Source organism: Schistosoma haematobium, chromosome ZW (assembly GCF_000699445.3).
Source record: "Schistosoma haematobium chromosome ZW, whole genome shotgun sequence".
Lineage (NCBI taxonomy): Eukaryota > Metazoa > Platyhelminthes > Trematoda > Strigeidida > Schistosomatidae > Schistosoma > Schistosoma haematobium.
In genome coordinates, this window is record NC_067195.1 from 88,249,541 (window position 1) to 88,266,068 (window position 16,528).

Here is a 16,528-nt window from a genome sequence, read left to right on the forward strand (position 1 = left end):
GCGGTATTTTTCCTCGCTGAGTAAATTTCTTTGTTTTGATCGTTTATTACGTATCAAGACTACTGTTTTCACTTTAATTGAATTTATTTCAGTTATAGTATTCGACCAAAGTATCGTTTTTACTGTTCTCTCAATTAGTTTTGTCGTTGGTACTCTTGAGTACCTCTTTTTCAACTGTATCTGTTAGTACTTTTGGTCCTAGCAATCTACAGCGCTTTACTTTTTTGGTCATCAATTTTTTTTCTTAGTATCATCGCATCTTGATAAAGAACCCCTTCTATTTCAGTTTCAGTTTGGGAAGGACAGGAGGCTCGATGGCCTATGTTAGTCCTGGCAATGGTGGTCTCTCAGTTGATCCAACTTTCTTTTGAAAGAGTCGACGGATGGAGCCTCAACCACGTGCTGAGGTAATGAGTTCCACTCGATGATGATTCGATGGGAAAGTCGATAGTCAGCTGACAAGTAATTTGTTCTCGGCTTATGAACTTTTTTGGAGTGTCCTCGTAAATTCTCTGTTTTGGAAGACAAGAAAAATGAGGGCATATTAGATGCAAATTTATCACTAAGCAATTTGTAGACTGTAATCAAGTCGCCTCTAGTTCTGCGATATGACAACGGGAAAAGGTTCAGCTTGGCCAGTCGGACTTCATACGTAAGCTTCGCTATTCCGGGAATCAGCTTAGTCGCCGTTCTCTGAACCTTTTCCAGAAGCTCACTGTCTTTTTTAAGCAGAGGCTAGCCGCTTGTATGCAGTACTCAAGTTTAGGACGAACGAACACTGTATACAAAGTCAAAAACGTTTCAGCGTCGACATGACTAAAAGCTCTACGTATTGACCATAAGGTTCTAAAACCTTTGGCGGCTATTGCACGGCAGTGTGCAGTAGTCTTTAAGTCTTGACTAACGATAACTCCTAAGTCATTATATGTCTGGACGACAGGTAGCTCAGTGTTATTCATCGTATATGTATCTGTGCCTTGATGACCGATATGCATCACAACACACTTGGAAGTATTTATCGGCAACTGCCATGTTTGAGACCATTCAGATAACTTCTTCAGGTCATTTTGAAGTTCTAAGCTATCACTCTTACATCGTATCGTTCTCCATATCTTGACATCGTCAGCATATAGCAAGACCGATGATGATAGAAGACAAGGAAGGTCATTTACATACAAGAGGAATAGCACTGGCCCCAAAACTGTACCCTGGGGCACTCCACTAAGCACAGTTTCCCAGCTAGATAACTTTGAGTTCACCCGAACTCTTTGTTGACGCCCGACTAAGAAGTCTTTTATCCACATCAATAAATTGCCTCCAATCCCGACTTTTCTTAACTTATATAACAGCCGGCTGTGCGGAACTTTGTCAAAAGCTTTACTGAAATCAATGAAGGCGACGTCTACAGGTATGTTTTGGTCCTTAAGAGCGCGCCAGCTTTCACGAGCCACTAATAAGTTAGTGAGACAAGAATAACCTATTCTGAAACCGTGCTGCTTCTCCGGGAGGATCCGGTTTTTATCGAGATACTTAAACAGCTCCTTCCGAATAATCTTTTCTAAGATTTTAACAACCACACTAGTTAGGCTAACGGGGCGGTAGTTCTCAGGTTTGTGTTTCGTACCTGTTTTGAAGACAGGACTTACTATGGCGTTTTTCCAGTCTTTTGGTAAACGACCCTGCGTAACGGATAGGTTAAAGCATGTACTTAAAGGGCTTGCAACGAAGTTAGATAATTCCTTCAGTAGCCTAGGATGTAATTCATCGGACCCCGTGGATTTACCTATGTCAAGCAGACCAAAGACATCGAGTTCTTTAATGTTCACGCTATCCAGTGTATGTATGAGGGGATCTGCATACGCTGACGGGAAGGGCGCTTCTATGGTATATACGTTGTTAAAGTAGTTCGAGAACACTTGAGCCTTACCAAAGTCGTCCTCCACTAATGATGAAGCAGTACTGTCTCCCCATAGAGCAGAAATATTTCCTTTTCTCCTTGTCCTTTGGTATATATAGGAATACAAGCGTCTAGGACATTCTATGGATTCCTTAACAAGTTTTCCTTAGTACAATTTTCTAGACTTACGGAGGGTCGAGGCACAAGTATTCCGAGCCTTTCGATACTGAGATTTTGACTCATCAGTCCCCAGTAACCTAAATCTATCCCACATTTTCCTTTTCTTGCGGAGAAGGATACGGACCTCCCTACTGAACCATGGTCGTGAGTTTTCGGCCCCTTTGCTATAGTCCAAGGGATGTGAGGTGTGGTAACTTTTAAGTATGAATTTCGAAATGCGTCCCAGGCCGTTTCAATGGAGGACTCTGGGTCTATTGTCCAATCTATTAACGATGCTGAGTGCATGATGTCTGGTATGTTTGCTTTCCAGACGTTGGGTCTGGACTGGACTGGCCCATGCTCGTGACTGGCAGTTATATGGAAGTCGAAAGTTAAAACTGCGTGATCACTTTTACCTAGGGTGGCATATGATGGAAGTTCGCAACATCATCCTCATAGTGAGTCAGTATAAGATCTAATTAGGATGATTCAGTGTCCGGATCGTACCTTGTCGCTTCTTTCACATGTTGCACTAGAGCACATGTGATAACCCCATCAACTAGTTCCTGCTCGAAAGAATTCTCCGACGATTTAGTTCGCAGATTTTCCCAGTCTACCATAGGTGTATTGAAGTCCCCTAGGATTAGACATCGACCACTTTGGGACCAAGTATTGAGACTGCTTAACAGGATCTCATTTGCCTCACAGCTTGGACTGCGATAGACCAAGCCAATCAGCAGCTCTTGTCCCTTGCATTTCAAGCGGCAACTAACTAATTCACACGTCCCACTCTCATGGGATACACTATCGATAATGGCAAATGGGATAGCATTCCTAATGAATAGAGCTACCCCCTCCTTTGCGCTTTTGTGTTCTGTCGGCCCTTACTAACGTAAAACCCTCGAAATCAAGCTCCATACTATCTATAGCCTGTGTCAGCCAGGTTTCTGTTACTGCAATTATGTCTGGCTTTGTAGAGTCAATCTGTACATCTAGTTCCGATCGCTTATTAAATAAGCTTCGTGCATTGGTGTAACAGATCCGAAGCCTGTTTAAGTGCCTTCGTGCTTCACCCAGAGTGGCTTCGGCATCATTCTCTGTCGAAGTCTTACAACCCGAAAATTCACAATTTTCAGGTCCTTTTCGCCAGCGTCTAACCTATGTTGTAGTTCTTTCTCGGCTTCCCGTCTTTTAACACGGTCTGCCAACGGTAGGTCCTTTCGGATAAAGACTCCTGAACCCTTTAATTTGTGCCCATTCTGTAAAATTAGGTCACGTTCGTTCGAAGAGCTGAATACTACTTTGAGCAGTCTGGAATGATTTGGTTTCGAGTCCGGTACACTCCCTAGTCTGTACACCTTTAGCAAGGTGACCCCGGTCATATTTTGAGGCATGAGTTGATTAAGCAGCTGCCTAATCAGTACAATGTCATGCTCAAAACGAGCTTTAGGTTCAGAGCTCTCGCTCTCCTTGATTCTATGAAAAATAGCTGATCTGTCGCTATGATCAGCTTTCGATTTTCAACTACTTTTACGGGGGTAGGGTTCCCTTTTATATCCTTACTTTTCTTCCTTACAACCTGTACCCATTCGTCGACGGTGCTGGTAGAAGCAATAACAGTTGCGCCAAACCTAGTGTTGGATCTTGGGGGTGTTGTCGACGACCTGAGAGGTCGGGTTATGTTTACCGCTTGAAACCGATCGAGCCTTGCGATTGCGGCTTCTAGGTGTTTCCTGTTGGATCCCATCTGGGAGACGGGGAACAGAAGACCCTACTTTTCTTGAGCTTTTGTTTAAGGTAGGCCTCTTTGGAGACTGCTTTTCCTTCTTTGACGGGCGTGAGTCAGCTATCATCGAACTAACCTTAGTTTCCTTCACGTTGATTTGCGTGTCGACAGATCGAGTGCTGTTTGACGCGTTCCGACTATGCTTGCTAAAACACTTCTTTGCAGCATCAACCAGTGAGATGGCCTCGGTTAACAAGCTGTTTGCATCCGAGCAGCACTGTTGACAAAGCCATACACAACCCTTCTTACTGAACAGCAGCAGGCGGACCGTACAGTGTAAAAAAGCAGTTGCCAACGTCCGGGTCGTCGTTATCCTGTTGAAAGCGGCATGCACTGCGACGAGTGCAAAGGCTGGTACCACAAAGTTTGCGCGAACTTAACCCCAGCTGCTTTCAAACGGTTCAGTAAGAAGGGTTGTGTATGGCTTTGTCAACAGTGCTGCTCGGATGCAAACAGCTTGTTAACCGAGGCCATCTCACTGGTTGATGCTGCAAAGAAGTGTTTTAGCAAGCATAGTCGGAACGCGTCAAACAGCACTCGATCTGTCGACACGCAAATCAACGTGAAGGAAACTAAGGTTAGTTCGATGATAGCTGACTCACGCCCGTCAAAGAAGGAAAAGCAGTCTCCAAAGAGGCCTACCTTAAACAAAAGCTCAAGAAAAGTAGGGTCTTCTGTTCCCCGTCTCCCAGATGGGATCCAACAGGAAACACCTAGAAGCCGCAATCGCAAGGCTCGATCGGTTTCAAGCGGTAAACATAACCCGACCTCTCAGGTCGTCGACAACACCCCCAAGATCCAACACTAGGTTTGGCGCAACTGTTATTGCTTCTACCAGCACCGTCGACGAATGGGTACAGGTTGTAAGGAAGAAAAGTAAGGATATAAAGGGAACCCTACCCCGTAAAAGTAGTTGAAAAATCGAAAGCTGATCATAGCGACAGATCAGCTATTTTTCATAGAATCAAGGAGAGCGAGAGCTCTGAACCTAAAGCTCGTTTTGAGCATGACATTGTACTGATTAGTCAGCCGTTTAATCAACTCGTGCCTCAAAATATGACCGGGGTCACCTTGCTAAAGGTGTACAGACTAGGGAGTGTACCGGACTCGAAACCAAATCATTCCAGACTGCTCAAAGTAGTATTCAGCTCTTCGAACGAACGTGACCTAATTTTACAGAATGGGCACAAATTAAAGGGTTCAGGAGTCTTTATCCGAAAGGACCTACCGTTGGCAGACCGTGTTAAAAGACGGGAAGCCGAGAAAGAACTACAACATAGGTTAGACGCTGGCGAAAAGGACCTGAAAATTGTGAATTTTCGGGTTGTAAGACTTCGACAGAGAATGATGCCGAAGCCACTCTGGGTGAAGCACGAAGGCACTTAAACAGGCTTCGGATCTGTTACACCAATGCACGAAGCTTATTTAATAAGCGATCGGAACTAGATGTACAGATTGACTCTACAAAGCCAGACATAATTGCAGTAACAGAAACCTGGCTGACACAGGCTATAGATAGTATGGAGCTTGATTTCGAGGGTTTTACGTTAGTAAGGGCCGACAGAACACAAAAGCGCAAAGGAGGGGGTAGCTCTATTCATTAGGAATGCTATCCCATTTGCCATTATCGATAGTGTATCCCATGAGAGTGGGACGTGTGAATTAGTTAGTTGCCGCTTGAAATGCAAGGGACAAGAGCTGCTGATTGGCTTGGTCTATCGCAGTCCAAGCTGTGAGGCAAATGAGATCCTGTTAAGCAGTCTCAATACTTGGTCCCAAAGTGGTCGATGTCTAATCCTAGGGGACTTCAATACACCTATGGTAGACTGGGAAAATCTGCGAACTAAATCGTCGGAGAATTCTTTCGAGCAGGAACTAGTTGATGGGGTTATCACATGTGCTCTAGTGCAACATGTGAAAGAAGCGACAAGGTACGATCCGGACACTGAATCATCCTAATTAGATCTTATACTGACTCACTATGAGGATGATGTTGCGAACTTCCATCATATGCCACCCCTAGGTAAAAGTGATCACGCAGTTTTAACTTTCGACTTCCATATAACTGCCAGTCACGAGCATGGGCCAGTCCAGTCCAGACCCAACGTCTGGAAAGCAAACATACCAGACATCATGCACTCAGCATCGTTAATAGATTGGACAATAGACCCAGAGTCCTCCATTGAAACGGCCTGGGACGCATTTCGAAATTCATACTTAAAAGTTACCACACCTCACATCCCTTGGACTATAGCAAAGGGGCCGAAAACTCACGACCATGGTTCAGTAGGGAGGTCCGTATCCTTCTCCGCAAGAAAAGGAAAATGTGGGATAGATTTAGGTTACTGGGGACTGATGAGTCAAAATCTCAGTATCGAAAGGCTCGGAATACTTGTGCCTCGACCCTCCGTAAGTCTAGAAAATTGTACTAAGGAAAACTTGTTAAGGAATCCATAGAATGTCCTAGACGCTTGTATTCCTATATATACCAAAGGACAAGGAGAAAAGGAAATATTTCTGCTCTATGGGGAGACAGTACTGCTTCATCATTAGTGGAGGACGACTTTGGTAAGGCTCAAGTGTTCTCGAACTACTTTAACAACGTATATACCATAGAAGCGCCCTTCCCGTCAGCGTATGCAGATCCCTCATACATACACTGGATAGCGTGAACATTAAAGAACTCGATGTCTTTGGTCTGCTTGACATAGGTAAATCCACGGGGTCCGATGAATTACATCCTAGGCTACTGAAGGAATTATCTAACTTCGTTGCAAGCCCTTTAAGTACATGCTTTAACCTATCCGTTACGCAGGGTCGTTTACCAAAAGACTGGAAAAACGCCATAGTAAGTCCTGTCTTCAAAACAGGTACGAAACACAAACCTGAGAACTACCGCCCCGTTAGCCTAACTAGTGTGGTTGTTAAAATCTTAGAAAAGATTATTCGGAAGGAGCTGTTTAAGTATCTCGATAAAAACCGGATCCTCCCGGAGAAGCAGCACGGTTTCAGAATAGGTTATTCTTGTCTCACTAACTTATTAGTGGCTCGTGAAAGCTGGCGCGCTCTTAAGGACCAAAACATACCTGTAGACGTCGCCTTCATTGATTTCAGTAAAGCTTTTGACAAAGTTCCGCACAGCCGGCTGTTATATAAGTTAAGAAAAGTCGGGATTGGAGGCAATTTATTGATGTGGATAAAAGACTTCTTAGTCGGGCGTCAACAAAGAGTTCGGGTGAACTCAAAGTTATCTAGCTGGGAAACTGTGCTTAGTGGAGTGCCCCAGGGTACAGTTTTGGGGCCAGTGCTATTCCTCTTGTATGTAAATGACCTTCCTTGTCTTCTATCATCATCGGTCTTGCTATATGCTGACGATGTCAAGATATGGAGAACGATACGATGTAAGAGTGATAGCTTAGAACTTCAAAATGACCTGAAGAAGTTATCTGAATGGTCTCAAACATGGCAGTTGCCGATAAATACTTCCAAGTGTGTTGTGATGCATATCGGTCATCAAGGCACAGATACATATACGATGAATAACACTGAGCTACCTGTCGTCCAGACATATAATGACTTAGGAGTTATCGTTAGTCAAGACTTAAAGACTACTGCACACTGCCGTGCAATAGCCGCCAAAGGTTTTAGAACCTTATGGTCAATACGTAGAGCTTTTAGTCATGTCGACGCTGAAACGTTTTTGACTTTGTATACAGTGTTCGTTCGTCCTAAACTTGAGTACTGCATACAAGCGGCTAGCCTCTGCTTAAAAAAGACAGTGAGCTTCTGGAAAAGGTTCAGAGAACGGCGACTAAGCTGATTCCCGGAATAGCGAAGCTTACGTATGAAGTCCGACTGGCCAAGCTGAACCTTTTCCCGTTGTCATATCGCAGAACTAGAGGCGACTTGATTACAGTCTACAAATTGCTTAGTGATAAATTTGCATCTAATATGCCCTCATTTTTCTTGTCTTCCAAAACAGAGAATTTACGAGGACACTCCAAAAAGTTCATAAGCCGAGAACAAATTACTTGTCAGCTGACTATCGACTTTCCCATCGAATCATCATCGAGTGGAACTCATTACCTCAGCACGTGGTTGAGGCTCCATCCGTCGACTCTTTCAAAAGAAAGTTGGATCAACTGAGAGACCACCATTGCCAGGACTAACATAGGCCATCGAGCCTCCTGTCCTTCGCAAACTGAAACTGAACCTGATAAGTCTTTTTAGTCACCTTCATTTTTAGATTTTATTGCATCCTATTTACTTAGTTTGTCATCAGCTTACTTTTTCTGCTTTTCATCTCAGATCCCCGTTACGACGCCTTATTCTATTCATCAATAACGTCTCATCACGCCAAACCGAACCTCACGAGGGCTATACGTCACAATACATGACTAATTTCAACTCATGGGAGGAGTTTGCGAAGGCGGCTGAGGTTCTTTATTTAGAAGACCCTTCAAAAGTAATCAGTCCAAAATTCTTTCTTATTTCTAGTGTCGTATGTGTACAAAGTATAGACACGTGGACCGAAAGCTTGTAGTTAAATTAACCGATAACCACACAGTGAGTTGGTATTTTAAATAGTATTTGCATAGGTGTTAAAGTATGTCACAGATATGGCTCAAGACGTCAAAAAAATTGAAAAATTGACGTCCCTCCTTATGCGTCATATGGCTTCAAAGGAGAAATAAGACTGGAAAGCTGAAGTTGTGCATTTCTTCGTCATTGTGGCTTTCATTAACTATCGCTTTGTACATACCTTCTGTTTTCTCAAACATTCAACATGGGTTTTCTGGTATACGAGGTCTCTTGATCAAATTTCTGACTTCAGTGTGCTTTATTGTTCATGTAACTAACTTTTATTTATGACTTTGTTTTACGGAAAACATGTAAGTCGTCCCCATAAAGTTGTTCATTTGCAGTGAGTCTTTTGGTACGGGTGGTCTTCTTATTTTAGACCACTAGACGGTACTTAGTATTTGTCATCATTAGTTATCATCCGACTGAGGTCCAGCAATGGTGTTAGTATTCTTGTGTTCGTCTTTGCACTTCCGCTTTTTTAATGCTTGCTGACATTGTTTTAAGTGCGTTTTTTATGTTGTCCGGCAAATAAACAGGCAGTTTCACTATAGCATAAGCTTATCAGGGATTATAGTATATAAGTATATCACACATTGACAGGTCATTCATATGCTAATACAATGGTCTGTCCTTACTTGTAATTTCAAGGAAGTGTTTCCAGAGGAAAACCAACATTTTCAACTACAATGCCTTCACGTAACAGGAGAGTTCGTAAAAGGAAATAGCGAAATTTACCATGCTTCAAAAATTCTAGGCGGGAGTGACAAAGTCTAAAATCCAATATATAAAAAAATGACCGTTCAGAACAGATACTGTGTAAGTGGTCTCAAGCATTTGTCTTTTGAGTTCTGATATTGCCAAGCCCTAAAATGCCAATCACGTTTTCCATTTTCCTGAATAGAAAATATTTCACACTATGTACATTCAACAAGTGACAATCGCCCACACACTTGTAGGGACAATTGAGCTAATCTTGTAGTGATTCTTCACAGTAATTCACAATCTATGAAGATAATATGTCGGGTATATATTGTTGCTACCGACTATACTCAATTACCACTTAAGTACTATTAATAATAACTAAGTAGTACTGTCCCCGATATATTTTGTCATATTACGACCCCCAGTGTTGAATGTTATTAAACTTTCTAAACACCATTACTTCTCATCTGTATAATTAACCTAGACACTAGATTCTTATCGAGTAAAATATCTAATCCAACTATCTTCACCTCCTTTTTAATGATGTTTTTTTCGATAGCTGTTTTTAGTCTCAATTACATTATACCGTTTATTTCTCTTCATGGCAAAGCGGTGTGAACGCTCTCCTTCGAAAGAGATTTAAGGAGGGGTTCCGATGTTAGCTGTATTTACACTAATTCATAAGCGTTAATGAATATCCCTTTAATATCGATATTTCATTGATAAGTTTAGTATCTTTTATTGTATCTACAGTCCAGACTTGTTAAGTGCTGTTGAAGTAAAACGTTCGTGCGCTGTGCTTATATTCTGCAATTCTGACTTCCATATAGTGAACCGGACTACTATATTTTTCTTTCATTTTCCACTAACTAGAGTAAAGAGTTCATTTTCGTAATGGGAGCTTTATTGATGATGACTCCAGTATACTTTATAATACAATTGAGTTAGTATGTTAGAATGATTAGGATTTAAGAACTGAGCATTTATCATTGTAAAAATGCATTGATTGTTCATCAAGTATTGTGTTGAAAGTTGACCATACATTCACTATGAATCGACATTGATTTTCGTCTTCATAAGTTGTTTTGGTGATTTCACATCCCAAACGGAGAGGTATCTCAACAAGTCTCATTTGTATTGCAACAAATAAAAATTGAAAGTTTACGTTTTGAACATCGTAGGTGGGTCTCCTGTAGGCTAATCGTTTGGTGGAACCATCATCCTTGAGAATTAGAAACATGTTAAATATTTGCTACCATTTGACAATTTATGGCTTATTTATGTGATGGTTTTACTAACTCAGTTTCGTTTACTGTGGTTCAGACAGCTACGAACAGCCCTACTGGCATATGGACGTACAAACTGTCGTTGGGTTCCATTACTTCTCACTAAAAATAGCCTGTTAACCGAAGATGCATTTCAGCACACCCTCTATTTGGGATATTTGTGTTAATAAGACTCATTCCAGTGTAAATTACATACCACATGTGGGTTTGTATACTCAGCGTGGAGCAGCACTTTATTCAAGACATGTCTCGAATCAAGGACATGGTAACTGGGAGTCGAACACCCCAAGTATTAAGAAATCGGTACGAAGGAAATAGAGCACTTCATGGTTGGAAAAGCCTGTTTTCCAAAGACTGGTTGGCGCAATATCCGGAAGGATTGATTTTAACTTGTATATATATGTACAGCTACTCTGGTCCATACGATCATAGTTTTCATTTGCAATCAGCGGTTGGAGATTAACAAAGTATTCAGTGGTACACTAGCTCTTCGAATTCATGAACAACCACAAACTGGGAGTTTACTAAGTAGTACGATTTAACAACAATTACCTCTTACCATACAGTATACTGTAAGGAGTTATCATCTAGCAGTTGTTTATATTCATTTAGTACTACCATTATGTTAGGAAACATTTGTGATCCAACTACTTTAAAGTCATTAGATGCTTTTAGGTAGAAACAGCCGAGTTCTTCAGGCGTGAAGAAATTATCCTTGACAGTCAGGAAAAGGGGTCAAAACCATCCTGTGGTAACCACAGAGGGATTAGTTTAACTAAAATATTAGCCTTATTAATTATCAGGCGCTCAACAAAGACTCGTGAACTGCAAACACGAGAAAATCAGGCTGGCTTCAGCGTCTGTCATTGAAATATGTACCTAAGAAGTACATAGACTATGTGAAGGGTCTTTACTCGAACACTACCAGTCGAGTCGGAGCTTATGGCGAACTGTCATCTGATTTTCCAACCTCAAGTGATGTCCGACAAGACTGTCCACTATCTTCATTTTAGTTCAATTTCATTATAGACCTACTACTGGGAATACTGTCCTCGTCGACTGAATTTCCGGGAATTGATCTCCCATCAGGAGGTCAACTTATCGACTTGGAATATGCATATGATATAGTTCTGTTTGGTGAAGACGCTGATAAAATGCAGTCTTTTGGTAGCACTAAGCAACAATGCCAGAATGTTTGGAATGCTCTTCTCTCCCTCTAAATGCAAGCTGCTGCTTCAGGACTGGTCTGCGTCAACACCTGAACTAAGGATAGAGAGTAAAGTAGTCGAACGCGTCGAAAACCTCACCTGTCTTGGAAGTGTAATCAGTCCCAATGGGTTGGTGTCTGACGAGATCTCATTTAGCTTTCGCCAACTTACGTCACATGTAGCGAAGGCGAAATATCCGTCTATCAATAAAAGGACAAGTATACTGCGCGGCAGTTTGTTCTCTTGTAATTTACGGCTACAAAACGTAGCCATTAGGACTTGAAGATATTCGTCAGTTACTAGAATTTGACCACAGATGCCTCAGAAATATTGCTCGCATCTTCTGGGATCACCGGGTAGCAAGTAATGGTGAGGTTAAATGCAGGGTATTAGGGAATGATGATACATTAGTTGATGAGGTTGTGAATCTCCATCGACCGAGATAGTTGAGCCACGTATTACGGATGCACAACCACCGATTACCACGACGTGCAATGCTGACTAGTGTTAGGGGTGACTAAACCAAAACGTACCATCAGTCCATAAAGTCACTAGATTTTGGTCTGAGGCATGTTGGTAGATGCAGTTTACCTACTTGGTTAGTGTCCACGCAATTATCGTAACTAATGGTTGGAGACTCTGGGTTACATGACTCAGAATCGAACACGAAAGCCTATGTGTATAAACTCTTTGTTCGCCCCTACACCGCGAGATTAAAAACGTTTTATATCTTTCTTTCTACGAACTAATTCTTTCTCCCTGTATTAGATAGAACTTTCAATATGCAGTGAAAATTCAGACTATTCTAACGACGAATCAATTAGAGTAGTAATTATACCAAAATTATTAGCAAGTTGGATTTTCTTACTTCCCTCGAACAAAATTAGAGTTGTGAACATTAAAATACCCATATTTAATGTGAAAGTTTCTTTTCATAATGTAATAATACCAAAAAGACTGAGTTTTGTCAGCAGTTCAAATTAACATACACTTAAGAAAATTTACATTTAGAAAAATCCATTTCAGGATGAGCAGCCATAAACTTTTTCAACATTTCTTGTTTTTCTGATCTTCGGATGTTGGCAGACCAAGCTCTTTTTGACGTTGATCATACATCATTTTCTCAACCATAGATCGAGTCTCGCCGTCTAAATCAGAGAGTTTGGAATTTTCCGGTTGAACTTTACGTGTATTCATTTCTGGTTCACCATCACAGATACGACTCCACCATTCCATTTTGTTAGATTTCTCTAGGTGGACGAGTATAGTGATCCCATCCAGGAGACTCCATACACATTCTTCAACCTAGTAAAAACATTTCCAATGTATTTCTCTTATTTTAAACAACAGGAAAAACTACAAACCCCATTGAGAGAAAATTAAACTATGCTAAACGTAGTAAATGGAATGTGATCGACTTTTCTTTCGTTAGTTACGTTGACATAACGACAAATTACATGCAGTCAAAAGAGATTGTAGCTGAAAGACATTACTATTGGAATTCTTGAAATATATTTACTATCTGTACAGTGGAATACAAAGACTTGTCATTCATGTTAAATAAGGTCTTTCAGTGATAATGATTCAAAAAAGCAACACCAAATCACTTAATTAGCTGATACCTTTTATTTTGATAATGTTTAAATCGCCAAATAGAATCAGATATTAAGAGAATGAATAACAACTGGAAAGGATTGCCCAGGACAGGGTTGGATGGAGAATGCTGGTGAGCGACCCATGCTCCTTCACGAGGAGTAACAGGCGTAAGTAAATCTTTAATTTGGATAATCTAATCACACCAAGCTTTCAGTGTTTCACGGAATAAATTTTCACTTTCATAACGATACTTTTATGTTTTATATAAATACACCTATCCTACTATATGGTTTGAACTGTTGCTAAAATTATAATGCGTTAAGTCAGTGCTGTGACGATCTGAGTTGATTTTTGGATAATGAATTCAACTATTTATTGATAAATATATTTTTTGTTAGAAAATAGTACTTCTGTTTCATGACTTAATGTAAGCCGCTTCTTCAGAGTAAATAAATAACCGGAAATTAACATATAGTACTATTTAAATTTTTGTTAATTTTATTTTGGAGTCAGATAACATCATTTTTAGATAGATTAAAATCAACCATCGAGAAAAAAATACTAGGAAGCTAAGTAGAATGTTATAGAAGAACCTTCAAGCGTGATCCCATACAAGTTAAGACATCATATAGACGATGGCGTCACATCTCACAGTATTTAACAATTCACATACATAGAGAGGAGAGATCGAATAATCCAACCAAGGGTTGTGGAACATGCACCTAGATGACTGGCTTTAAAATCAATATCAAACGCTTCCAAAAACGTAGGGAATAGAAAACCATGTTCATTAATAGGAAAACATTTGAAATGGGACATGAAATCGACTTTAATGAAGCTTTTAAAACGTTGTGTATGAATTATCAAGGACGAATTCTTAGATTTGTAGAAGACTTAGCTAGTAGGAAACTCAGGCCGCCTTTATGAGTGCAAAAACTTTGAATCGCTTTTGATAATCCTTTACCCATTCTGAGACCCAGTATGGTGTTACAACTTCCTATTCTTTCCCTATCATTATTACGTCATTTCTTCTTCCATGATTTCCAGTAATTACTTTGTATTTATTCGGCTATTAAATGGGCTTTTATTAGTTTACATTTACAAATATTTGTGATCATGTTGTTCAAAACGAATGGCGGAAATATCCATTTTTAGATCAACTCCGTTTTCTCATTGTTCTACCAAAATACATAGAAGATGAAATTGACTGTTGTTGTCTAAGAAAGATGGCATTTCACTTTTGTCAGTAAATAGTAACATAAACAACTTGGGTAGACTATAGAACAGACCCATAAAGTGGATAGAATGGCTTGTTTTATTAGTAGCATTAGTCTATGTTTTTGTGTTGATTAAGTACAGGCTATGCAAGCTGTCCGTCAAAATATAGATTATGATCATGTGCCTCATATGAGATCTATTAGCAAAAGTAATATTACACTGCACATGAGGAACTAACAGGTTAACGGAAACTGTTTCATTTAAGGGAGTCAATTTTTAACAGTACATGCAGCCTCATTATTATAGTGTGAAAATTGTGAAGTCTCATTGATTGAACAGCTTTTATTCGACTTATACATGTAATAGATGGATTTGTAGTTGTAGATCAGTGGTCTTTGTCTTTGATTCGCTATCAGTATATTAGGAAATGAATAGCATTCTGTTTAATGTAATCAAAGTGAGAATGATAGGAAAGTGGACTGTAATTCATTGTCTGGTCAATGAATCTAAACATGATTTCGAAACCAAATGAATAATTCCTATTCATAGTTTAAAAGTAAAGCAAATCTTAAATAAAATATCCAATGAGGAATGATTGCTTACCTTAATTTCATTATACAAATTCCCAGCTAAAATGGGCTCCTGATTCTTTAAACCAATTTTGATGTGCTTTCTGGTTAATTCAACATAGACATCGCGAGATTTGATGGAATGTGGTAACTAATGATAAAGACAAAATAAATTGTAAAACTAATTATGTTGAGGGGGGATGATTCGCTAAAAGCAACTCTTATTTCACAAAACAAACTGCAATAATCTTTACAATTTCTTTTCATTCAAATGCCACAGAATAGTAAAAAGAATTAGAATTGTATGAGCCGATAGTGCATAGGATAGATAATTCTTGTGGAGAATCAAGATCCAGCTTATTTTGAAATAACTAAAATAATTCATTGCGTACGCATTCGCTAATCTTATCTTCATGATAATTGTTTTTGGAATGAGTCAATTGAACGAAAAACAAAAATATATCACAATATGAATTTTATTACAAAACTTACACGTGTTGGAATTTTAATATCAACATCGCTCAATGTCTGAGTCCAGCTATAATTTGGCAGATCTGCACCATTTCCTTCATTCGGTTTCAATTTTCCCTTGTCCTCCTCATCTTCTTCATCATCAGGAGACGAACCAACTTTGATTGGTTTAGGCAGATCACTTTTCTCAAGTGATGGCTTTGCTTCTGTTTGTGGTAGTGTGGGCATTTCTGACGGCTCCTCACTTGTACCGTTTAAATTATCAGCTTCTGGTATAGAAAATGAGGATTAGACAGAAAAAGTTGATGAACAGACAGCTAAATATTACACAAAACGAATAATAACACTTGATGTTTTCTTTTAAAAAAGCGACAGCAAAGATAATAGATATTTTACTAGACAGTCAGATTATAAAGCTTCACTACTCAATGTTCTGGTGCGCGTCAATAGAATTATTGAAATGCTAGATCTAATGTAGAAAGTGCTTGAATTTTCGTGATGTTATGATTGATTTTGAAAAATATATCCTAGTGTTTCCAACTACTACCATTTTAAGAGGATTTGGCAAGAAGTTTATACTGGGCTTACTTACATACGCCTGGTACTCCCAATGGAGCAGAGGCCGCCGACCACCATTCTCCAACCCACTCTGTCCTCGGCCTTCTTTTTTAGTTCCATCCAATTCTTGTTCATTTTTACAATGTCTATATCCATTTCCTGGCGTATTGTGTTCCTTCGTCTTCCTCTTTTCCTTTGGCCTTCAGGATTCCATGTGAGGACTTGTCTTGTGATGCACTTCAGTGCTTTCCTCAATGTGTGTCCTATCCACTTACAGCGCTTCTTCCTGATTTCTTCCTTCGCTGGGATCTGGTTTGTTCACTCCCACAGTAGGTTGTTGTTGATAGTGTATGACCAACGGATTCGAAGTATTTTGTATAGACAACTGTTGATAAACACCTGTATCTTCTGCATGATGGCTTTCGTAGTTCTCCAGGTTTCCGCTCCATACAACAGTAGAACTGTCTTGACATTTGTATTGGAAATCCTGACCT

At 40.0% G+C, this 16,528-nt stretch overlaps 1 protein-coding gene across 1 annotated transcript in view; it reads right to left on the reverse strand.

Moving 5' to 3' along the window:
• Positions 1–12,573: 12,573 nt before the first annotated feature.
• MS3_00004685 (uncharacterized protein) overlaps positions 12,574–16,528 on the reverse strand; it is a 19,171-nt gene continuing 15,216 nt past the window's right edge. Inside the window, exons 5-7 of the mRNA XM_051212649.1 lie at positions 15,498–15,745; positions 15,040–15,156; positions 12,574–12,927 (exon numbers count right to left, since the gene is read on the reverse strand). Coding sequence (XP_051072836.1) covers positions 12,670–12,927; positions 15,040–15,156; positions 15,498–15,704 — 582 coding nt within the window. The 5' untranslated portion in view covers positions 15,705–15,745 and the 3' untranslated portion in view covers positions 12,574–12,669. The remainder of the gene's footprint in view (positions 12,928–15,039; positions 15,157–15,497; positions 15,746–16,528) is intronic.